This window comes from Lycorma delicatula, chromosome 7 (assembly GCF_047948215.1).
Source record: "Lycorma delicatula isolate Av1 chromosome 7, ASM4794821v1, whole genome shotgun sequence".
NCBI lineage: Eukaryota > Metazoa > Arthropoda > Insecta > Hemiptera > Fulgoridae > Lycorma > Lycorma delicatula.
Genome location: NC_134461.1, coordinates 41,520,275 through 41,546,116, shown reverse-complemented (window position 1 = coordinate 41,546,116; position 25,842 = coordinate 41,520,275). Strand labels below are relative to the sequence as shown.

The 25,842-nt window shown below is 30.4% G+C and overlaps 1 protein-coding gene across 4 annotated transcripts in view; it reads right to left on the bottom strand.

Annotated features, from left to right (window-relative positions):
- Positions 1–25,842, bottom strand: part of cin (Molybdenum cofactor synthesis protein cinnamon) — a 67,372-nt gene that overhangs the window by 26,364 nt on the left and 15,166 nt on the right. For all 4 annotated transcript variants that reach the window (XM_075370335.1, XM_075370337.1, XM_075370334.1 and 1 more), the window contains 6 exons: positions 21,987–22,260; positions 15,189–15,316; positions 13,938–14,106; positions 8,656–8,837; positions 3,959–4,075; positions 1,583–1,747 (listed from right to left, as the gene is read on the bottom strand). In XM_075370335.1, coding sequence (XP_075226450.1) covers positions 1,583–1,747; positions 3,959–4,075; positions 8,656–8,837; positions 13,938–14,106; positions 15,189–15,316; positions 21,987–22,260 — 1,035 coding nt within the window. The remainder of the gene's footprint in view (positions 1–1,582; positions 1,748–3,958; positions 4,076–8,655; positions 8,838–13,937; positions 14,107–15,188; positions 15,317–21,986; positions 22,261–25,842) is intronic.

Genomic DNA, 25,842 nt, shown 5'->3' with positions numbered 1-25,842 from the left:
AAAAGAAAGCGAAGATACTCAAGATGCAAAGAACAGCCAAACAGTAAAAGTGTTGACAGCTGCTGATTTACAAAGATGTTTACACCACACTGTTAATAAACACCAAAATTTTCTACTGCAGGAAGTTGTAATGTTTAATTTCAAAATTTATGATTCCAATCATTGACTTTCTGTATGATGTGGAATGAAACTAAGGCAGGACATGGTGGGAATGAAATAGCTTCCTGCATTCTAAAATGGGCTAAACAAAACATTCCAAATTCAGAAATTGAAGAAATAGTATTAGATTTAGACAATTGCAATGGCCAGAACAAAAATTTGGCTATTTTTATGTGTTTTTTCTACATTTTACACAGATGAAGTGTATTAGTCATAAGTTATTGTTAAAAGGCCCCTTCAACCCACCGGGGGGGTTGGTCTACCGTCCACTAATGCTCTTGCCCGTAATTGGTAAGGTTTTTAAGAAGGTCCTATATATTTGCATATTAATATTAGATTGGCTACTGATCATTTGCTAATGGACAATCACATGGTTTCCAACCGGGCAAGAGCACTGAGGATGCCATACTGCCCCTAATCCATGTAAATATGTATTAGGAATTTTTCTGGACGTATCTGAGGCATTTAACAACTTATGGTGGCCCTCTTTCCCTATTTCAGATGCAGAAGCATAAGTGCACACGAAATGAACTAGAAGTGTTCTCAAGTTATTTCAGCCATTGGACCATTTCCCTGCGTAATGGTGGCTCAGAGGTTCGTAAGACCTTAACTAAAGGATGCCTTCAGGGCAGTGCTCTGAGTCCCCTTCTTTGGATCATAGAATTCAATTCGATATTGCGTTTAAGGTTGCTATGTGATTGTTGCGCATCACTTATGCTGATTACGCGCTGCTACTGATGGAAGGGGGATTCACGTAACGAGGTAGAATTCCAAGCTGCTGTGCTTCTGAGATAATTCGACTGCTCCGTCTCCAACATAAGATGATTTTCAGCCCAGAAAAAACCACAATGATGTTGCTTAAGGGCCGATTGGCTGTTCTCCCAATTCAGTACGTTATAGCACAAAAATACCTGGGTGTTATCCTTGATGAGAATTTTTGGTTCAAAGAACATCTACAGTATGTAGCAAAAAAGGCTGCTGATGCTTTTTATGGAATCAGTAGTGTCATTCATCCCAATTGGGGGTTGAATTACAGTACCATGCGTATCCTTTACAAAATAAAATTTTGCTTTTACAAAATAAGCAAAATTTTGGTTTTTCCTGGATACTCCCTTATGTGTAAATAAATTTTTATTTATGATATATAAAAACAATACTCATGTATTGTGCACAATGAAGACAAATTGCATTAATGACAACTATCAATAGATATCATTATACCGATAAATAAGTCGATTGAATTTAAAAAAATGAAAGATGTTTTCAGATAAAAACTGATATCTAAAACAAGAGCCGTATCAAGTTGCCAAGTAATGATTTATGAATAACACCTGAGGTTTGTGAAAAAAAATCTATTTGTATAAAACAATAATTGTCTTAATAAACACATAATTCAAATTTACAAAAATGATATTTCACTAACTTGTCTTTGACAATTCCAAAATCAGTAGCATCAAAACCTTTTTCCTTGAGCAAATAAAGCAGCATAACTTTGTTACTATCACGAATACCACCAGCCTGTAGATCTTCTTCGCTCCATGGATCATTTATTTCATCTCCGGTAGACAGAATTCCAATCCTAGGACGTCTAAAAAATCATTAAAAAGTAAAAAAAAAAAAAAATTAACTTTATGTTAATTTTCTGAACAATTAGAATTTTAATTCAAGAGAAAAACCTTTAATTCAAGTTAAAAATTTTAAACAACAAAAATAAACAGAACTACAAAAATATTTTCAAATAAATTACTCAATTGTTTTAAATACCTTTCCTAAGCAAGTACTTTACAGTCACCAAGTAAGTTTTTTAGAGATTTTCTGGAAATGTGTTCCGATTATTTTCAAATTATGTATAATGATTAATAGAGAATTTATTTCTACATCTGTTATTAAGTGAGCTGATGAGGTATTGAACAAAAAAAGTTATAAATATTCACAGAAGCACAATAAAAGTTTATTCAAGATTCAAAAAGCACATCACATTATTCAACTAGCAAGCAAATTGCTCCTTTTTGTAAAACAAAATTATCCATATAACATGTTGTTTTTGAGATGTTTTTCTGTTTGCTTAATGTTTTACAATTCCAATAGGAATATTCATGTCAGTAATATCTTACGCAATTTGAAGCTATTCCAAGTAATGTTTAATTACCTCTCACAAATAAAATATCATGAATAAACGTGAATTTAATGAAGAAAAATTACCGTAGTGCAATTAAAAAATTTCAAAAATTCCTAAAATTTCATAGATTTCAAGCTCACTATTGGCTTTACAGAACACACAAAGTTTTGTACACAAATAATACTCTGTTCAATAGATTTTTCATTTTAAAATATCAATCCAAATATAAAGATAAGTTAATATTTTTTGTAAGGCTAATATAATATTCCATTAATAAGAAATAAGATTTGATAATAAAAGCTAAAGTTACCACCATCAAACCTATTGAACAAATTTTCCTAAATTCTATAATAATTTCAAACTTCTTTTAGAATATACAAGTATAAAACAAAATGGAAAACAATTCTTACAATTGTAACCATTCTAAATTTTGTTGGTAACGAACGATATATATATATTATGTCATAAAGAAAAAAGTTTCAATATTTTAAAAGGTAGTTAATATTCATTTGGCTTAGCTGATATTAAAAACAGAAAATAGGTAATAGTATTATATGATTTTAATAGTTAAATAAACGTAATTAGTTTGATAAGAAATTATATTACATAACTTTGTTTTTTGATGTATGACATGGTCTGGATAGCCAGACGGTGATGTCATCGTGGACTGGTGTGAGCATATACATACTGAGAAAAAAGTGTGTACGTGTACGAGCGGACGTCTGGCGGGGGAAGCAAGACTGACATTCTTTGTTTTCGGGGCTAGTGTGAATTTAGCAGTCATGGAGTGGAGACGTGTTTTGAGTTGGATCGCACGGATGTGATGATGTGTTCTTTGTTCGATGAGACAGGACAGTGAGACTGGGTAAATATGTGTATTCGATGCGAGGTCATCATTATTTTTATATGTGCAGGAAAGTATCCTTATGTATATGAAGAGAAAAATTAGTAATATGATTCCATATAACTCTTATATAAATAATATGTTTAACTTATGTTAAGAAAAAATTATCTACTTGTATTGTTAACGTTAATTACATTATTTTATATATTTATTAAATATGACCGACGAGTAGTGTGGAAATGTGTTTTCTATGATTCCATATATATGATTCAAAGATATATGATTCCATATAATTCTGATATAAATAATATGTTTAACTAATGTTAAAAAAAATTATTTTCTTGTATTGTTAATGTTAATTACTTTATTTTATATTTTTTTAAATATGACAAGACGAGTAGTGTGGAAATGTGTTTTCTGTGATTCCATATATATGATTCAAAATAATTTTGATATGCTTAATATGTTCAATTTATGTTAAAAAAATATTTTTCGTATTGTTAATGTTAATAATTTTTTTAATTTTAATAATATACATGTGATCAGACTACATAGCCCCAGTACATTTTTTCGTTGTTCCCCCCTTAATTTGAATTGTTTTGTGATCGAGCTTTTATTTTATATTGATTCTACAATCAGCTTTTCAAATTAAATTTTCTTTTTTTTTAATTTGGAAGTAAGCTCGCACAATAAACATTTTTATTACCAAAATCTTGAGAAATCTGAAAAAAGAAACGTGGTATGTTTATGTGATTAATACTCCATAGTAATTTTAGTGCTTTGTACATTTTACAAAAATGTAACAAAATATAATTTATACAAAATATATTACTTACTTAAAAACACATATTTCATTAATGCCTAAAGTTGCAAATAGTCCAAGTTCTGTACTTGTAACTTTAGTCTCCCTCTCCACTACTATCTGACCTTTAGCAATGTCACTTCCGATAGACCTAAGGTTTAAAAAATAAATTAGTTGCATTCAGAAATGAATTAAAAGGTTCTAATAATTAAAAATATCTTTTACAAATTCCATTTAATAGAGCATGAAAGCAAAATACTTACAAAAATTAATTTTTTTAATATTATTAACTGTATAATCAAAAGTTACATTCTCTAATCAGAAATTTACGTACATCCTGATCATCCATTCATTTAACAATTTACAAGATCAATCCTTAAATATAATGTTAATTTTGGGCTTTAAATATTAACGTATTTATATTTATTTTGTGTCAAATTATACAGCCTAATACAGTTTAATATAGACAAGGATTTTCTGGAACTTTGATCAGCATAAGGTAGTGTTTTTATCTTTTATAAAATTAAAAAAAAGTATTAAACTAATCACTTTAAAAATATGTAGAGTGCTTATGAAAGATATACATATGAACAATGACAAATTGAAAAATAAATGGAACAATAAAAAAAGTCATGTTGTGGGTCAAAATAAAGAAAACATTGATAAATACATGGATATCTGAAAATGTTTCATTCTATAGCTTGTTGTTGAGTAACAGCATGCAAAATATTTTTTTACTGACTTCTGTTCAAAGGGTAAAATGAAAAATAAAGTCATACTACGAGATTCTTGGAGTTTAAAGAAAGGGGTAAATTTGATGATTTCGTATGACTTTGGAAAAGCTGAATAAAACAGATCTTGTTTAATGTAACTGTACTAATTTTTTAAGAAAATTATTATAAAACAAAAATATTGATGCCACTGAACACAATTTTTTAGGTTTGATATACAATAAATTATTAAATTGTTAGTGTACAAATTTAGAAATTTAGTCCTGAGAAAATCAACAAAGGAACAACTGAAGAGTTTGTAATTTGATTTATTAACAAAACAAACCAAAACTTGTAGAAAAATAAAAAATTGGTTGGTCATTTGTTAACAAATAAGGTTTGAATGTTTTAACAACAAATAATAAAGTATAAAAAAATATATTAGTAGAATTGAGAACTTTTTTGAAGTTTTTAAAAATCTTTTATTTATTATATTTACAAAATGTTATATTATCAGTATACCACTTACAAATTTGTTAATATCACAAAATTCTCATATACATAGCATCCAGATTAAAGACATTCAAAATTAAAAGCTTATTTTAGGAGAATCAGTAAATTTATTTATTTATTTTTTATTTTTTTTTTAATAAACACAGCAACTCAGATTGCCTCATAACTGAAAAACAACATATAAAGATATTTTTGACACACTGCATTATCTCTGCAGCAAACTGATATCATTAGCAGCAATCATTTGGCTTATTAATGCAATGAATAAGTTGTAACTTGTATGCTCACAAACAAATGTTGTGAACAATGGAACAAGGAATTTGCAGTTTGTAACTGATTGACTTCAGAACTGGAAATGAATGAATCACAAACACAATCCACTGTCTTGTCACTAACAGAAATTTTTCGATGATTTCCAGCTTTGTGAAACCAAGCTTCCAGTCTCTTTATATTCAATTTGTTCATACAAGCCATTTAACACACATAAGTGATTGAAACTCTGCTAACCAAAGCAAAGTCTGGTGTTTAAAATATAGGCTGTTATTTTTGGTTACCTTTACCCCAGACACTTGTATATTAAATTATTAGCACATACCTTTTTTTAACTATGCCTAAAGATTTATCTGTAACATTATTTAAAAATAGTTTACAGTAAGAAGTTAAACCTTATGCTCCCTAACTATGAAACAGACTCTTACTGTTAAGTACAAAACAAACTTACAATAAAAAATCAAATCAAGAAGTTGTATGTTTTTGCTAATTTTTAAATTAATATTCAAAATACTACTTTATGAACTTTTTCATAAACATTAAATTATACATAGATTAACATACTGAATACTATTTTCTCCTGTAAATTATATAAAACTACAAATCCACAAACCTAATGCAGCATGAATATATACATAAACCATACATTATCCTCATAATTTAAAAAGAATATCTCATCATTTTGTAATATTTATTTGTTAATTGATAATTGATATAGCACATCATAAAGCTATAAATTATTTAAATTCTATTACACTATACCAAATAAGCAACAAAAAAATAAATACAATATCAAGTTTTCATACTGACTTAAGAATTAAAAAAAATGTAGTTACACATATGAACACAAAGCAGAAATAGAACAGTTAAAAGCTATAAAATCAATATTATGTGTATGTTATGTTCTGAATGGTATGAAAACAGGCAATGAATGATATGTAGACATACTTTTCACCATTGAAAGGTTAATAATAATAATAATGATTAAAATGTTAAATTATTCATCATAATAGTTCCACCATTTTGAAAATTTGTTTAATTAAAAGGATTTTTTTTTCATTTTTCAATGTATAGTTTTAGATATTGTATTTTGTTAGCTCACTTTTTATTATTTAACTTTGTTAACATAATTTGTAAGCTATAAATAAACAATACTAGACAAAGAATTACATCATATCATAGTCACACATTATGACATCATTTTTAATATTCAACAGTGAGCCTTCATGGACAAGATTAATCATGTCTATGCAGGTCAAAACATGCAGCTGAAAACACAGCTGTGTTGTTTGTATTAAGCATTGGATTTAGGAATGAATTAATTTTGTTACTGCTGTCTGTTAACAGCACCACAATGTCATAATGCCTTGAAATTGTGTAAATGATGTGGATGCCTTTTGTAATACATATGGTGGGTTCACCATAAAAATCAAATAGAAGAAACATTACACCTTTAATTAAAAAAGCATATCATTTGTACTTTCAATGTAAAATTCACTGTAAATTGGATAAGACATGGGCTCATCATATAGTATGGACTAATTGTTCTGTACATTTAAGAGGATGACTGAAAGGTACACAGAAGACTGCCATTTGGTATACCTATGGTTTAGCGTGAACCAAAAGATCACGTAGTAGCCTACTTGTTTAACAAGTGTCTGCAATTTCTAAAAAATTTAAACATACTGTAAAATATTCTTCATTGCAATCTGCCATCAGGCCTGTACCTCACAATGAAATTATTCCAGTTCCTGAGCCACTTGTGAATGTGTTTTGAAAGCAGTGATGAAAATCAGGCAGTACTAAAGACGACAACAACGATTTGGGTTTTGAAATATCTTCCAATAAGCCACATCTTATATCACAAGGTGAATTAAATGACTTTGTTAGGGATTTAAATTTATCAAAAAATCAAGATGAACTGTTAGGATCAAGACTGCAAGGTTGGAATTTACTTCAAAAAAAATACAAAAATTTTGGGCTTTTGAAGCAGACAAAAAGAACTTTCTCAGTACTTTATTGATGAAAATAATTTGGTTTATTGCACAAATACTGATGAGCTTATGTTGCACTTAGAACAAGTTCATAAACCTGAGGACGCCTTTTCATAGATTCATTCAAGTGTTGTTTAAAAGTGATTCTACTACACAACGGTAATAAATATCCTTCGACACCAATCACTTATGGTATTAATTTGAAAGAGACACACAATGTGATGAAAGATGTTCTTGAAAAAATATATTATAAAAAACATACCTGGAACATATGTGGTGATTTGAAAGTTATAGCTAATTTGTTAGGGATGCAGTTAGGCTATAATAAGTACATCTGTTTTTTTTTGCGAATGGAACACCTGAGCTAGCCAGGGATAAACATTATGTTACCAAACGAGTGGAAGAAACAAGACAACAACTCCAAATGGGAAAAATATGGGAATAATTCATGAGCCCTAAATTAAACCCAAAAAAATATTTACACCCCTCACCATATCAAGCTAGGACTAATGAAAAATTTTGTAAAAGCAATGAAGAGGATAGTCCCAGATTTTTGTACAGCAGGCAGAAATTTCCGAATGTAAGTGAAGGAAAAATTAAAGACAGAATATTTGTTGGTCCTCAAATAAGAGAGTTGGTCCCCAATGATGTATTTAACTCAATGTTAAATAATGTAAAAAGTGCAACTTGGGCTTTTTTATAGACATTTGCAACACTTTTCTCGACAAACAAAAATCCAACAATTACCATGACATTGTTAATCAACTTCTTACTTCATACAAAGCTATGGGATGTAATATGGCTTTGAAAATACATTTCCTCCACTCACATCTGAATTTTTTCCCGGACAACCTCAGAGACGTAAGTGATGAACACAGTGAATGTTTCCACCAAGACATTTCAGTGATGGAAAGTCACTATAAAGGGAAATTGAATACTAACATGCTAGCCGATTATTGCTGTATACTAATTCAGGATGTGCCTGAGGCTATTTATAAAAGAAAAGCATCAGCGAAATCATTCTAACACGGGTATGGCCATTCAAAATTATAAATTTCACAGATTTTAACTATATTTATCTTAACTTTTTTTTGAAGAGTAATTTATTTAAAACTAAGGGTGACAGAAAAATCGTATTTACAAATCTCTAATGTAAGCAAAAAAGTAATTCAAGAAATTGTATCACACTTCGAGAAACATTAAAAAACTTTTTTTTGTCTATCAGTGTAATCTTTATTACTCACCTAATATCTTGTCCAACAACCGGTGCAGAAAGTATATTAACTGATACCTCAGTTCGCCCATCGTCTGCCTCTTCAATTAATTCTGTATCTTCAACTTGAACAACAGCATTCATATTTTGTGGAACTGAAGCACCTGTGTTGACTCTGACACAAACTTTTTCTCCATTTAACTGAAGATCAGGCTACAGAAAAAGAAAAAACATATCTATGCAGGGGGGCTGTACAAAAAGGAATATCAGGTTTTAAAGCTATTTAATATCTCTTAACTTTTGACTTGTAATGAATCATAAATAAAATGAAGGGATAAATTTTACTGCTTTTCCCTACAAGTGTTCATTGTGAGCACTTTTCACACACGCTGTACACATCCAAATGATAGGAGATTTCAACCCATAATCAGCATGTCTGGAGTATAGCAGGTAGGATTCAAAGCCTGTAACATCTGAAAATGATATGGATGCATACTTTAAGTAATTCCTTAACCCATATACAAGCTGAAGTTGTGATAACACAACAATTTGTTTTGAGTTATTATTACATGAAATAATATCTGTTTTCTGTTTTTAAAGAGCCTGTTTTAATAACACACTTTCATATTATTAAATAATAGAAAACTCCTTTTTGTTTGTAATAAGTATTTTATGTTTATTCACTAAATTTAATAATTTTTTGCCTCTTCTGAGATGACAATATAATATAAGAATAAACTTTGATGTACAATATTATTTTAACTGATTATTATACACTTAAAAATAGCAATAGTTTTTCTATGTAAACTTACCTTATCTTCAATTACTTATTATATCTAAATCTAGACAAAAAAATTTATGTTACAGTTTTGCAACTTCAACAGCAATGAATGAATGAAGCAGTAATGAATTCAGAATGATTCATTGTTATTGATACATTTATTCATCACATAAACACAGTGCAGCCTTACTTTCAAGACCAATCTTGTAAAATATTATGAATAATTATTATGTTTATGTTCTTCACAAGGTCACCTTTTCAACTTTTCTCTATCAAGGAAAAGATGGAGAAGTAGATTCTAGTATTGGATTAGGTGCTTCAGTTGTTCAAAATTTATTGCACACTTTAGAAATCCTGGAAAGCACAGCATTTATTTTGATAAATTTTTTAGTTCGTATAATTTGTTAAGTTTACTGAAGAAGGAAGACTTTTTTACAACTGGAACAGTTAATGAAAAGAGTTTAAAACTATCCTTTAGAAGATTCTCATTCTTTGTATAAGGAACCTTGTGGGACTACACAATTTGATACCACTGATTCAATTTTTATTACAAAATGGGACGAAAACTCTCTTGTTACCTAATCACAAATTTTCAGTCCACTGAACATCTGAATAATGTAAAAAATATTCTAAGGGGAAAAAAATTACAATTTCAATATTAATTTTGCTATATGGTTCAGGTTATTTCACTGAACAATGCTGTCACAACAACTATCAAATAACAATGAAAGGAAAAAATAGTGATGACCTTTGTTTTCAAACTTTCTTGATGTAGCTTTAGTAAATTCGTGGAAGCTTTATCAATATGTACACAAAGAACAAATCTAGCAACTCAAATTTTGACAATTTGTGGTTACTGCATTATCATCAAAGACAATTAACATGGAAAAAAATTGCTATTCCACAATATTATTGTGGAGAAAAAATCAATGCAAAGACTTAGATGACCAACAGGTCATGTAAGTCTTTGCATTGACTTGTTGCTATTGAAAACACTGTTGTGTTTTCAACAGCAACAACTCAGACAGTTGACGAGCATCTTCCTGAAAAAAAATGTAAATAATAGAAGAATCTGCTGCAGACAATACAAGTACAATGATATTTTCGTGTAATAAGTGTAAAGTTGGATTTTACCGAAAATCTTTTATTGATTAACAATTTAGTAGTAAACTGAATCACTTTCGCTACATTTTATGAATCGATAAACATATTCTACGGTCAATCAAAAATAATATGTACGATTCAAAAGCATCATTTTACTACCAGTGCATCAGGGCATGGGAAAATATGGGTTAAAGCATACCTATATTATTGCTACTGCTAGCTCGCAGCTGGCCTTTTTAAGAATTTTTTAGGAGTAGCAGGAAAAACTCCCTGACATGTAGCACATTTTCGTCAGATATCCTTGGTTTCCCATACTCTTCCCTTAGCACATCTGGTCATTTCAAACTGATTATGCAGTCTGAATAACTGCCGCAAAGGTGAAGTACCTTGGTTAGGTTTAATTATTCTAAATCTTTTGTTTTACTGGTTCCAATAAATAAATGTCTTTATTTTATATTGTAAATTAATTTGAGTCATTGACAGCTGGCAGAAGACCGACTATTTTATTTTGGTAGGAGCGAGCCAGCATAAAGTTTTGCTTTTAGCGTTGGAGTCTAGTGCAGCTGCCCAAAACTGTGTGCAGCTGTCCGGTGCTGTATGCAGCCATCCAAAGGTCTTTAAAAATTTTAAAGTCCTTCTTTAAATAAAATTTAAAGTTCTTTATTAATAATAAAATTTAAATAATATGAAATGAAATCTTGGGTCTTAAAAACTGCTCGCCAAAAATCATATATAGTTTATTATTTTTTTATATATTATAAATTAAATTATTACAAACAATAATATGAATCATATGATTTTTGCAATTACAAATAAGTTACATACATGATACAACCCATAATTTAGTTATTAATAACTAAATTGTTAATATTTATGATTGGTTGAAATGGTAATTACATTCATTGTGATACAATATTAATATTACTCGTACAAATGTATAAATTAATTAAAAAGCTCATAATAAAAAAAAACAACCATAAACAGTATTTTGATTAATAACAATCAGCATATTAAATACAGATTAAATTACTCAACTATATTTATTTAGCAACAGTTTGAAATTACATTCAAAATCTTATTTAATAAATAAATATAGGAATCCTAATCCTCAAAATCAATCAATTATTACTGGTGTCTAATTGCACCTAAATGTATATAAATCTATACATAATCATATAATGTATAATATAAATGTGAAATCATAATTAAATTAATATAAATATGTAACTTACGTTTTAAATATTAAAACTATACGTACAAGCATGTTCACAGTCATATTATATGAATATAATATCAAATGAAATTAGAAGAATATTATGAAAAAATTAAATCATTAAAAAAGATTATTAAAATCAACTGTTTTGAGATTGGTAGTAGGTATTAATTTATGCACAGGTCTTCTCTAGTTTTGTTAAAACTCTATATAATTCCTCAAAATTAAGGATTGTTTATCCTATTACATGACATATATGAAATTTAATACCTCTGATTGCACTTTCTCATAAACCACCAAAATGGAGTGAAGAAGTAGGAATAAATGATCAGGTAATACCTTGTGTAGTATTGAACAGTTGAATATCTGATTTTAGATTTTTTTTTAATTTAAAAGTTGATGCAAATTATAAAGTATATTTTTGGAGAACGGAAATTTGAACCATTATGAGAAAAGATTTTATGAGTGGGAATACCCCAAAGTGATATAAATCTTTTAAATCCTGCAATAAACGACTGTAAAGACAGATCAGAAACTAATTCTAAATGGATAGCTTTAAGCAGCGAGGCATATGAAAGATGCTATATAAATCTTAAACCTCTGCCTGCCATGATGAATCATAATTGGACCGCCATAGCCTACTACACAAGTAGAGAATGGTCGGCTGGTTTTCAGAAATACTATGATTATTGTCATTATTATTATTATTGTTATAAATATTATTATTTTAATTAATTATTATTAATTTAAAAAATTATTATTTTAATTTTTATATTTTAATTTGTTGGAAGATACCTTTTATGCATACATACTAGCAATACTAATCTACATACTAGCAATACTAATCTGTTGTTTTTCAGAAGGCACATGGAATTCATAATTTGTAACAGATCTTCTAATGGTCTGAGTTAGATTACTTCTGTCATGATTTTCTTGATTACTATTTTGTTTTTATTTTGTATTTAATTTTCTATTTTTGTTTTCATTTGTTACATCTGACTTAAGATGACAAAGTTGTCATCGATTCATCTATTTTAATGTTATTGAATTGTTCCATCATTTCTGATTCTTTCTTTCCTTGGACGTAGCATTGACCTCTCATACCTTTTACAATACATTTCTTTGATCTATCACGTTCTTTTATATGAGCTGCTTTGACATCTCTGGTTTATAAATTAGGTGTTCGGCTATACCAGTTGTATTAATATTATTAAGAAACTGTGGCTGTGTATAACAATTGCACACATTCCTGGCTAATCCCATTCATTAACTTCAATTCATTTTCTTAATGCATCTACTTCAGATATTTCTACAACTTTTATAATCTTTGTCTTCAACTAGCATTCTAACAATTATTGACACACTGCGACATTGTTGACATAATTTATCTTTTTCAATTGGAATGAATTTTTTATCACATGTTAACACATTATCATTAACTTTCTTTTTATAAAGTTTTATTTTAGACTTTTTGTTCAATATAATTTTCATTATGTTTAGACGATGATTGCTGTTTTGTAAATTTTGAATATTGTTATAACTAAATTTGTTAAGTCTTTATTTTCTAAATTACTCATTGTACAATCTTCCTTATCATTAAAACATTTATAATTAGTACATTTTTATATTATTATTTAGCACCTTATTATCGCAGCTATTAGATTCCTTACTACTTTCATTTGACTTTTCCATTATGTCTTTTTCTTATCATTCAATAATAAACTGCGATTAATGTCTTTAGTATTTTGATTATTGTTATGTACTTCATTATTGTTCATTTTTAGCAAATCTCTTTTTGTATCATCATCTGTCAATTCTTATTAGTTTCAATTTTTATTTTGCATATCAAATCCTTACACATGTACATATTCTTTTTAAAATTTTTATTTTAAAAAACTGGAGGACTCAAGAATATAGAAATTAATTATTAAACTATTGCTAAATTTGAAAAATTCTTTCTATATAGAGAATTTCCACACGATTAACTCCAGTCAATATTGAAAAAATAAAACAATCTAGTGTTTTTACATGGTGTTTGATTTACAATGGTTAATAAAACCTATTAATTTCTGACTCTATCCATGAACATAACACCAATGAAACTAAGCCTGCTATTTACAAAACAAAAATAGGTGATGGTACACATATTTAAATATTTAAAAGACTTATATTATCAAACGCAGAAAAATTATATTAAAAAAAAAAAACAACTTACCAATGAACCAGCAGTTATACCTCCTATAACTTTTCTTGGGCCAGTTCCATCACTAGCAAGAACTGCATAACCATCTTTAATAGAAGCAGGAAAAGGAGGAAATGGCTCATTTGCAAAAACAGTTTCAGCTAAAACACAGCCAATAGCTTTTATCCTTGATTCTTCATCCCTAAAAATGTTTTAAAATTGAATAGAAAAAAGAAAAATGCTCTTCAAATAAATAAAATAATGCATAATTGATAAATAATTCATTTGTTTTAAAACCTATTTATGTTTATAACAAACAAGTTATTAAAAGCTACGTAAGTATAAAAAAAAAATAAAAAAATAAGTAATGACACAAAGAATTCTCTCAAATGCACATGTCACATCTCTCAAATGCCTTAAAGCATAACAGAATTGTAACTCTTGAGCCAATAAATACATAGTTAATTAATAGTACAACTATTATATTCATTATAACTTCTCACTAAAGATTTAACAACAGGCAAATTTTTCCCTCTTAAATTCACTTACTCGAGATGGTCAGAAGTTTCAACAACTTCTGACCATCTTTTGCACCTTTATTAACTGTTCATCCCTGTATATCAGATTCACTAAAAGCCTTTTATAAAAAATTCACTATGTTAAAGTCCAGTCTTTTTTTTATAAATTTTATGCAAACCTTTTGATCTTCCATAATAAATTGCTGTATCTTGACTGTCAGATTATTAGATGCCTATGACAGTTAAATAGGATGTTAAGATAAGTACAAGTTTTAGCTATTATTACCAAAATAATGCATATAGTGTCAGGACATTATTGTGCTAACCTGCAAGTATTATATACACATTAATAATGTACTTTTGGTTCTAATTACTTTCTTAGTCCAAGTTTCAGTTCCCTAGTCCATTTCAGAATACCTATACATCATTATCAATGCTACAAATGAACACTAATTTCGAAGAATTTCTCTAAGACAGATCAATTTTTCAGATAATGGATGCTGTACTAAATTTTTAACCCAACTGTTCTATTGATTTTTCAGTAACTGAATTTAAATCAGATCATATTAACAACTGAAATATATATATATATATATATTATGTATATATCATATTAACGTCTGTTCTAAGAACAGATGACTCAATATCAAAACTTAAATTACATTTATCAAACCAAATATTAAATAATTTATATATAGCAATAATGAGGTTATAAGCACAAACAATTTTTGAAAAAAAAAATTAAAATTAAATTTTATACACATACCTTAAATCTATTTTCACAGTTTCAATGAGGTTAGCTTGACTTAAAACTTTATCAACAGCAGTATCAAAATCTGTTAAAGGATATTCAGTCTGCTTCCTTGGCCTCCGTGCAACTTTACTAACATCAACCTGAAAAAAAAGGATTATTAACTATATTAAATGTATTTTCAGAAATATAAGTCTGCAAAATAAAAAAAATTATACCATGAACAGCCACTAAATCCAGGAATTTTTTAATAGGCTTTAGATATCTAGGGCATCCTCAGATGCATCAAAACATTCAATGCAGTGATGTTACTAGTTTTTAGAAAAACATCTGGCAATAAAGTTGTAATACTTTCCTGGCATTGGTTATTTATTCTTATATAAAGAAAAATAATTATATATAGAGTTGCCTAAGATTCTTTTTTTGGGGTGGGGGAATTTATGACAGAATTTTATTCTAAGATTATCACTCTTCAAAACAAAAAAAATTTTTAATTCAAAAATCATTATCTTTTTTATTTTTTACACTCTCCCACTTCCAAAACAAAATCACCTATCCTCTGATTTTTCTATTTTCTGATTTTTTTAAAGTTAAATGGAAGAAACTAAATGTTCCACTAAAAAATGTACAACCAATAAAATGTTACCTAAGATTTCTCTTTTTTTGAGGGGGTGGGGACTGAATTATGATGAAACTTTATTCTAACAAAAGGTTTATATTTAAACTTTAATACTATCTATATAAATAAAAATGTAAAGGTTAGTTTGTTCAAAATCTTAAATCTCTAAAAGTTCTTCACAGATTGCTTTAAAATTTTGACACAACGTTGCATTCAAATATGCACGCATTTTTATATACCTAAGATGTCAAACCTGTGACAGGTAAAAACATTTTATGAAAAACAGCGCTATCTGTTAGATGTAAAAGCAACACACGTTATACTAAATATTTTAATATTCCATTTTAATGTTTCCAAAATGTTGTCCACTAAAGACTAAAAAAATTGGACTGATTTACGTGTGAGGAAAAAGGAATTAAGGGAAAAATTTAAAAAGGTAAAAGGAAATGGGGAAAAAAGGGAAAACAAGTAAAAGTTAAAACAGGAAAAGGAAATGGGAAGGGGAAAGGAGAAAAAAGGAAAAATAGGAAAGAGAAAAAAAGAAATGGGGGAATAGGCAATGGAAAGGGCAATAAAAGGGGAAATTGAGGAATATGGTAAGACAATAATGGGAAAAAGGAAAATAAGAAAAGGAAAACAAGGAAAATAGGAAAAGAGAAAAGGAAAATTGGGAAAGGGGAAAAAATAAAAGGAGGAAAAGGAAGGAAAAAGGATAAAAGGGAAAGATTAAATTTTATAAGTTCCATTTTGTTAATGTTTTATCAAACTTTCAATTGTGCTCATTTAACCTATATATAAATATACTCAAATCTAGCAATAGCAAAGCGTTGCTGGGTCTGCTAGTTAATACTATAAAATATTTACTACTAATATTTTAAATAAACCCAAAAGTCATGAAAAATTCAAAAAATATATTTTTAAGCTGTGATCAGCTGTCCCACCCCCAATGTATATTTTGGGGATCACATGTAATACTATAACTAGGAATAAATTTAAAAAAATTCGGTTGAAAAATATGCAATAAATAGAAAGATAGTAGCTTTTTACAATTTTTAAGGAAGGAATTTTGGAGCCAATTTTTTTTAAAATGGTATGATAAGCATACATCATGTACTGAACTTAATACGAGGGCTATTCAGAAAGTAAGGAACATTTCCACCTGACGCCGCCAGGCGCACGCCAATCGCGTATATATTGGTGTGCTCGTGCTCGGCACCTCAGTCAGCGTTCAACCATGACAACGGGAACATCTCTGCACTGCCCTTTTTTTTAATATACAAATTTGAAATGTGTGCTGCAATCGAAAATCCCGCCAGTTGTGAGGTGCGGTCTGCGATTCATTTTTTGTTGGCAAAAAACTTAAAACCAATAGAAATTCATCGGGAACTGTGTGAAGTGTACGGGAACAACGTAATGAGTGAAAGTTCTGTCAGGAAGTGGTGCATTCAGTTTAAAAATGGCCGAACAAACGTTCCGATAAAGAGAAGAGTGGATGTCCGAGCATTGTTACTGACGATTTGGTCTCCAAAGTTGACGAAAAGATTCGTGAAAACCGCCGTTTCACAATAACTGAGCTTTCTCTATGTTTCCCACAAGTTTAACGGACTTTATTGTTTGAAATTGTTTCACAGAAGCTAGGCTACCATCACAAAGCTCCAAGTACGTGTCACTGAGTGGTTGAGATCACAGGCGGCAGAATTCTATGACACAGGAATTTCAAAGCTTGTCCACCGCTATGATAAGTGCCTGAATTTGTATGGTGATTATGTTGAAAAGTAGTATTTTAGTCCCTCTTTCACATGTATATAATAAAAAGTTTTTCTTGTATTTGGTTTTTTTAAATTCCAAAATGTTCCTTACTTACTGAATAATAGCCCTCGTATATTGTGGAGCTGTTAGCCAACATTTTGAGAAAACTAAAAAAAATAAAACTATCTACCACATCCCCTAGAAATATTGACCCCTAAAATTTTACGTAAAAGTTGTTCAATACACTCAGTTTCTATACAAAATTTCATCAAAATCTGTTTATACAGTCATAAATTTCAAATACACCAATACTACTACATACTTATGTAATACATTACCCCACACTTTTTTTTTTTTCTTGGGGTCCCTGGGTCATGAAAAATTGAGTAATGTAAAAAAATCCCATATCTCATTTTTTAACTTACTACCATACTTTCTTTCTTTTAGCATAACTCAAGAGCTATAATGCCAGGAAAATTATAGTTTCACTCAACAATTAAACAGAAAAATAAATTAATATACTTGGTTGAAATAATATATATTTGCTAAAAAACTAGTCACGGATGTCCTCTTTTCAACATTCACCTTCCTTTCCTTCAGACATGAGTTTTCTTCTCACCTCATGACCCACATTCTGATCTATGTAAAAAAAAATGTATTATGGATTACCCTCTACAAAATCCTTCAAGTCCAGGTTTGGTTGAATAGTTACGTGATATACTTTGATACTTTAGATGCTACACAATTCTAAAGGTGGGTAAGATTTTCTTCCTAAGACCTTGGATTTCTTTTTAAATCATTTCATTGGTTTTGTGAAATCATTTACTAACAATGTACCACTTAGGATATCAAAATTTCCTGAGGTATTGTGGGGCAATAGATGCCCTTTTCCTATAAAGGACCTAAAACTCATTTAAGTGTGTCTGTCTCATACCATGGTCCCTCTGTGGGTAAGTTATTCATTTATACTCTCAACCACTTCTCTTTAACTTTAATCCTTTCCTTCCTGGTGGTTTTCTAAGGTTTATTTGATAGACACCCATTACATCTGTAATATCATTTACACAGGTAGATATCATAGAGAAGCTTCTCAAAAAAAGAAAGAGAACCTAGAAGAAAAAACAAAAAAAAATTTATTATGTCTGAACAATCTAAAGGACAGGTCCGTTACTGGTTCAGCAGGCCAGAAGATTTAAATTACTGCTGCCGGGGACCAACTCTCAAATATATAATGAGAGTAATAAATTGTATTTATAATAAATTTTTACATGTGTAATTTCTCAATATCCTTGTCAAACTGTATCTCACAACATGAAGGTCTATTCAATGCACTCTGGGTATTTGATTGGTTTGTGAAGGTGGCTATTTATATAGACTTATCAAAGTAATCTTATTTCAGATAACTCTACAACCCACCGGTTTGGTCTAGCGGTAAACACGTCTTCCCAAATCAGCTGATTTGGAAGTTGAGAGTGCCAGCGTTCAATTCCTAGTAAAGCCCAGTTACTTTTATACGGATTTGAATACTAGATTGTGGATACCGGCATTCTTTGGTGGTTGGGTTCCAATTAACCACGCATCTCAGGAATGGTCGAACTGAGACTGTACAAGACTACATTCATACATAACATACTCATTCATCCTGTTAAGTAATACCCAACCGATAATTCCCACAGGCTAAACAGGAAAAAGAAAGAATGATAACTTTACAAAAAGCCCAAACTGGGGTGAAGGCCTAGATTACACTAGATTTATTAAGCTTTATACAAACAAACAAACACAATTTAGCTTAATGAGATGGGACATTTTATTCCTGAAATAGGTATTTAGTGAATCTTGCAAGGTAATTTGTTTGGGATCATTTAATTAAGTGTGTCTGTATATGTTTAAATTAATGAATTTGTAAACCTCAAATCAACAGAGCCATCTGTTGGTTTATTATTGCAAAAGCAATAAAAATCATATAAACTTTTTCAAAATTTAATTCAACTGGTTAATTTAACATCAAATTTTATGTGAAGATTGGCTTAACTACACCTGAAACATTACAACTGCTGAAAACAGCATATGATGCAGATGCTCTGAGAAAGTTAAAATGTTTTTAAATAGCATAAGAGATTCAAAGATGGTGAGAAATAAATGATGATGACCTAAAAAAAATTAGTACCTAAAGCAAAAATGGCATGTAATATTAACAAAATGAAAGATTTATTTTTGTCTGAAAGACAAGAATGTGACTAATTCCAAATGTACTAAGAATAGTCAGACTTATTTTCGAAGAATTGGCAATTAGAATTATTTCTGTAAATATGTATCTCAGATCTTTCTGCTAACAGAAACAATGATGGCTTCAAGTTGCAACAGACTTTTCAGCAAAAAAGCATTTGTTTTTGAGAAAAATTACAGATGATCAAATCTGATGCTTTCAGTCCAATCTTGAAACAAAATTCAAGAGCATGCAGTGAAAGTCCCAAATTCATCAATACCAAAAAAATGGATGTCATATCATTGTTTTGGATTATGTTTGTGTTTCTTCAAATAAAAGAAGACAATCACAAATTAATTTTTTGATAAAGAGCAATGTTGGTCAACCAACAATGCTCCTGACAGGTACTAAAGAGATGATATTCTGGTTAGAGTCTAAGATTTAAATTGTGGCCTGAAAAGTGACAAATAATCCATCGTGACAATGTACAAAGCCTTGATATGATCATGACAGTTTGTGGCCAAAAAACTGATTTCTGAATTAAGACTATCCTGTTTATTTACTAACATAGTTTTCTGCAATTTCAGGCTGTTCCTAAAATTAAAGAATGAGAAATGGATAAAGAATTTCTGACATTGCGGATCACAGCACATAATGTGATCTAAAAATTATTAATCTCAAAATGATTTCAGGAAAAGAATTTCAGGGCTGTCTGCATAGATAGGAAAACCATTTAAATCAGCATACAAAGATGCACAAGGAAAGTATTTCAAGGGACACCGATGAACATCTCAATATATTTTTACAGATGCATTCCAGGAATTAGTTACATCTTAGGAGCAGACATACAAACAGACATACACAACTTTCCAGAAACAAAATTCAACAAAATCTTTTTTTCCTGGACATAACAGAAAACCACATTGTTGCACTTACAGCATGTTGTGAGGCTGTACAATCTCAAAATAAAATTAAAATATGGCTTGAAAATAAATTTTACACAACTTTCCAGAAACAAAATTCAACAAAATCTTTTTTTCCTGGACATAACAGAAAACCACATTGTTGCACTTACAGCATGTTGTGAGGCTGTACAATCTCAAAATAAAATTAAAATATGGCTTGAAAATAAATTTATTCAGCCAAAAAGTGTATCTATAAAAACTTAATTTAATTACTATAATCACTCAAAACCTTACTCAGCCTTTACAACGTAATGTGTACAACAAGACCCAACCACTGAATGTCCTAATGTATACCCCAAGGGTTACCACACCTGCATATTTGGAATAGATGAAAAAATTATGTTATGGTAGAAAAAATACAGAAATTATAAAGTAAATATCAGTATGAGAATTTTCAAAGTTGCACAATTATTTAATTAAAACAGTGAACCTGTAATGAGTTTTCAAAGCTATTGCTGTTAGGGCAGAACAATTTTTAAATATATTTTTACCCTTATTACTACCATACTGCCTTTGTTAATCTCAACACTAACCACCCATTCATTTCCAGTTAATCTGAAATATGCAGAATAAATATAAACATGAACTATACTAGACATATATGTTTTGGGTAATTTTATGAATGAATTGTACAATTTATATTTTTGTATCTAATCACACTGTGTGTCAGTGGCATAACAGTTAAGATATAAGAGATGTTTGCCCTTCTATGCAGGAGGTGGACACTCCTGCACCAACACTAATTCCCCCTCAATACTTTATTTTGGTCATTTTATAGATGGATTCTAATTAAACCACTTCCTAGATTTAGGAAATCTAGGAACATGATAAGTTAGATGTGCATTCACAATACAAACAGAGGGCCATAGCTATCTTTGGGCCCTAAATCAACAAAGCTATAATAGCTAAACTGAGGGCTTTAGGAATATCAATAATCAAACAATACATCAAATTATTTGTGAAATAATATACAAAAATACAAATTAAATGATATAAAATATACTATATGAACATCTACAACAAACAAATCAATTTATCACTTTCCAGTTTATTAACCATATTGAGAACAGCATATAGTGGGAGAACTACACTTCCCGTAGAATAATGCATTTCCAAAGAATAAAACAATTCACTAAACTGAATATCTTGTATAATTTCTGTGCGTAAAAGAAATACCACAAACTATTATCACAATGTAAGGTTATTTGCTATAATATTAAAATATTTATTTAAGTTAAAGTTTGCTGCAAAAAATTTAACCGAAATTAACTTACCTGGCTTTTGCCTACAAAAGAATGGCGATTGGGCTGGTGGTGATGGTGGTGGTGGCTATGTTGTTTATGGAAAGTATGTTCACAATCGTAAGTGCTATCACCAGAAATTTCATGAATTGAAGAATGTGTTTCTTTAATTTCATCAGTTTTATCCCTTAATAATGATACAGCATGCGGTAAACATCCTATAACGACATCAAGACATTCAGCTGAGCCATTTTTACTTCCAGGCAAGTTTATTATAACAGTATTTTTTCTGATACCACTCACCGCCCTAATAACAGAATAAAAACATAACACTGCATTGCACTGTATAAAAAGGTAAAGAATCTTTTTCCAATTAACTAAATGTTTTAAAAGCACAAATTACACTACTAAAATAACAAGCACAAAAATCCTACAGTCCATAAGAATTTAAATTAATTCAAAAATCCACAAATTACAAAACAAAATTTGTACATAATTATTTACAATAGCTAATTATCAACTGTTTGTGAACTCTTCATTTTATATGAGTGACAGTTGGTAACAATACCTTTATATATTTTATTTTTTCAAAATATATTTTACATTCTGATTGAAAGACTTCTGTGAAAGCATTTTACTTGTAGAAAAATAAGAATATTAAGCAGTAAGCAATTTAATTTTTTGTAAATAACTATAATCTGCTGCTGCAACACAATTTTCTACACTACTAGTATATAGCATCATGTAAAAATCAAAGAGATCACCAATAATAAAGCCAGATTGCCGTCGACTCAATTTTTTCAAGTTTTCAAGTACGGTGATCCACACAAACATGTATTTACCCACATTCCTTAAATGGGACATCATTTATTATTAACTGTTCAAGGTTTTAGGAATATTTTCATTCTCTCCATTGTCACTTTCACAGTGCAACTCGCTGTAACTAATCTTCTTGACCATACAGTGACCTCATTTTTCATAATGTAGTTCAATAGTTCCTTTCAAACACAAAAATTTATTTTATTTCTTATTTGATTTTGTTTTCTTTACATTTAACTCTCTATTTATTTATTTATTTAAGGGTCTAGATTTACAATCACAGTCACAATATTAATCTAAACATAACTGATTCAACATCATATACTGCAAGTCACATACCATCAACATACATTAAATCACAACTGAAAGCCTAACAAGATTAGACAGTCGAAAACAAAATGCTACAACTGAATTAATTATATTGCGGCATCAACATAAGAGATAAAAAGCTAATCGATGTCACTTACGTCACCAGAACTGAACATTTATTATATTAATCAAATTACTCACAACAATTCCTAATTAAGCTTAGTTCTTGTTAATAAAATAAGTTGTCTAATCTATATTGACAAGTGCTCTTTTTTTATAATTTAAATCATCTTTTCATTTGTCCTATGCATCTTAAATTGCAGTCATAGTCTTAGCAAATCAACCTTGTAGATGCTTATTTTTCAATGAGTTTAGTTTACTTTGTTTCTAAGGGCAGAAGCTAACTATCAAGACAAATAACAAAACATCACATTTTTTATATTTATAACATTGCTGTCTTGTTCCTCTCTGGAGGTCAATATGCAAATTTTTTGTCCATCCTTTACGTGATCCTTCTTGCCTTTTACTGCCACATAAAACTGTTTTATTGTCTTCTATAAACTTTTTGTTTACTGTTTACCATACACTAATTATGATCGTTTCAGTGAAACCACTGAAATTAGCAGAACAATAAGCAAAATTCAAACTTCTAAACCAAAACTACATTCAATAAACTAATTCCACAGATTACTATAGTTAGGAAGACTGAAGTTGGGACTACTTGAAGTGCATGCAACGTCAAAAAATAGATAAGGATATCTTTTCTTTTTTGTCCAGTGGGATCATTACCTACACATATAATTTTTTTTTTTTTTTTGTTTGTGGGTGAAAAACACCTGGGGCGTTATCATCGCCCGGTAAATATTAGTAAAAGGGTAAAATAACTCTGAAACAATAAACTATAAAAGGTGTAAACGTAATAGTAATCATATAATAAAAATTTACAAAAACAAACCAAGAAGGCAAAATAAAACTCAAAACCAATACCATAGACAAAGTTGATAAAATATAAAAGTTAAAATAATAGATTAAAGAAAGTATATAAAACTTACATATCTCCGATGGGTTGTGCAAAAATCCCCTCCCCAGATAGTAAAATTAAATACATAGAACCAAAAACCAAATTGAAAATAAAGGTTAAAATTAAAAAAAAACCCTCTACAGAAAAACATATATGAGCATATTAAATCCTTTGCAGTAACCCGGTACTATGCAAAATGAGAAACACCCGTTCCAAAATCCTGCTATCGTTGCACAAGATATCACGGATGTTTCTGGGTATATTAAACTAACGATGCAACGCCGCATAACATACGCAGTCCACGAGAATGTGGAGCACAGTCATGGGGCAGTTGCATCGTGTGCACAGGGGTGGGTCTTCTCCCAACATTAGGTATTCGTGTGTGACCCTCGTATGTCCCAACCGTAACCGACAGTGGACCACTTCCTCACGACGAGAGTTCCTGCAAGAGGAGCCCCATGGCAACACTGAATCCTTAATCCGTCGGAGTTTATTATCGACGGTAGTCGTCCAGTCACTTTGCCACCTCGCTCGCAGTGATTGTTTTATATGATTGATAAAATCAAAGGTAGCAACTCGGGTGGTGAAGGGAGGCTGAATACACGCTTCCTTGGCAGCAGGATCTGCTGTTTCGTTACCTAGAACTCCAACGTGGCTAGGGATCCAGCAAAAACCTACCTCCCTGTTGCGTTTACCTAACTCAGGGATTTTATCATAAATGTCAATGACGACAGGATGTCTGGAATAAAGGCCTCTCCAACGCCTGGAGAGCACTGTACGAGTCACTGCAAATAAGAATGCTCCTACATTTAGAGCCAACGATACTTAAGAGCCCTATCCACAGCGAGTAGTTCTGCGGTGAACACACTCGTAATACCGGGTAGGCCAAACACATAAGTCTGTTCATTGACAACAAAAGCACAACCAACGTTAGTCATGCTTCAACCCATCAGTGTATTATCACCACGCCTGGGTTCGACATCTGCCAGAAAACAATAGGTGGCTTGGAACGTTTATCATACGTTGAAAGATCAAACATAAAATCTGAATGGTTTATTCTCCATGGGGGTTCGGGTACGGACGTGATGGAAAGAACGAGAGGGTGTCAACACTCATACGCTGCAGCAGATGTTGTGTACAGACACCCACAGGCGCAGTACAACGTGGACGGTCCTCACACGTCCTCAAATTAGGATTCTTAAGAACTGGGTCGAAAGCTGGGTGATTCGGCTGCCCGTTGAGTTATTTTCGGCAAAATAAGACAACAAAAGCTGGTCTCGTCTATCCCAAATTGATGGCTCACCACTGTCTACAAGTAAGCTTGCGATAGGGCTCGATCTAAACGCACCTGTGGCATGCCGAAGAAAAGCATGATGCACACCGTCCAGCATTTTAAGTACGGTTTGATGAGCTGAAGAATAAGCGACACAACCATAATCCAAACGAGAACGAACAAGGGAGTAGTAAAAACGTAACATATATGACCGATCGGCCCCCCAGTTGGTGTTACTAAGGACCCGCATCATATCTAAAAGTTTGAAACATTTTGTCCTCAATTCCTTTATATGTTCGATCCAGGTAAGACGGCTATCAAAAAGCAAACCTAGAAACTTAACGTAAGGAGAGACAACAATAAGTTCTCTGTCCAGAAAAACCCGCGGATTAGAAAGGTTCTGTAGCCGAGAAAAGACTACACATTTCGTCTTGTTGGGCGAAAATGTGAAACCAGTAGTTCTTGAC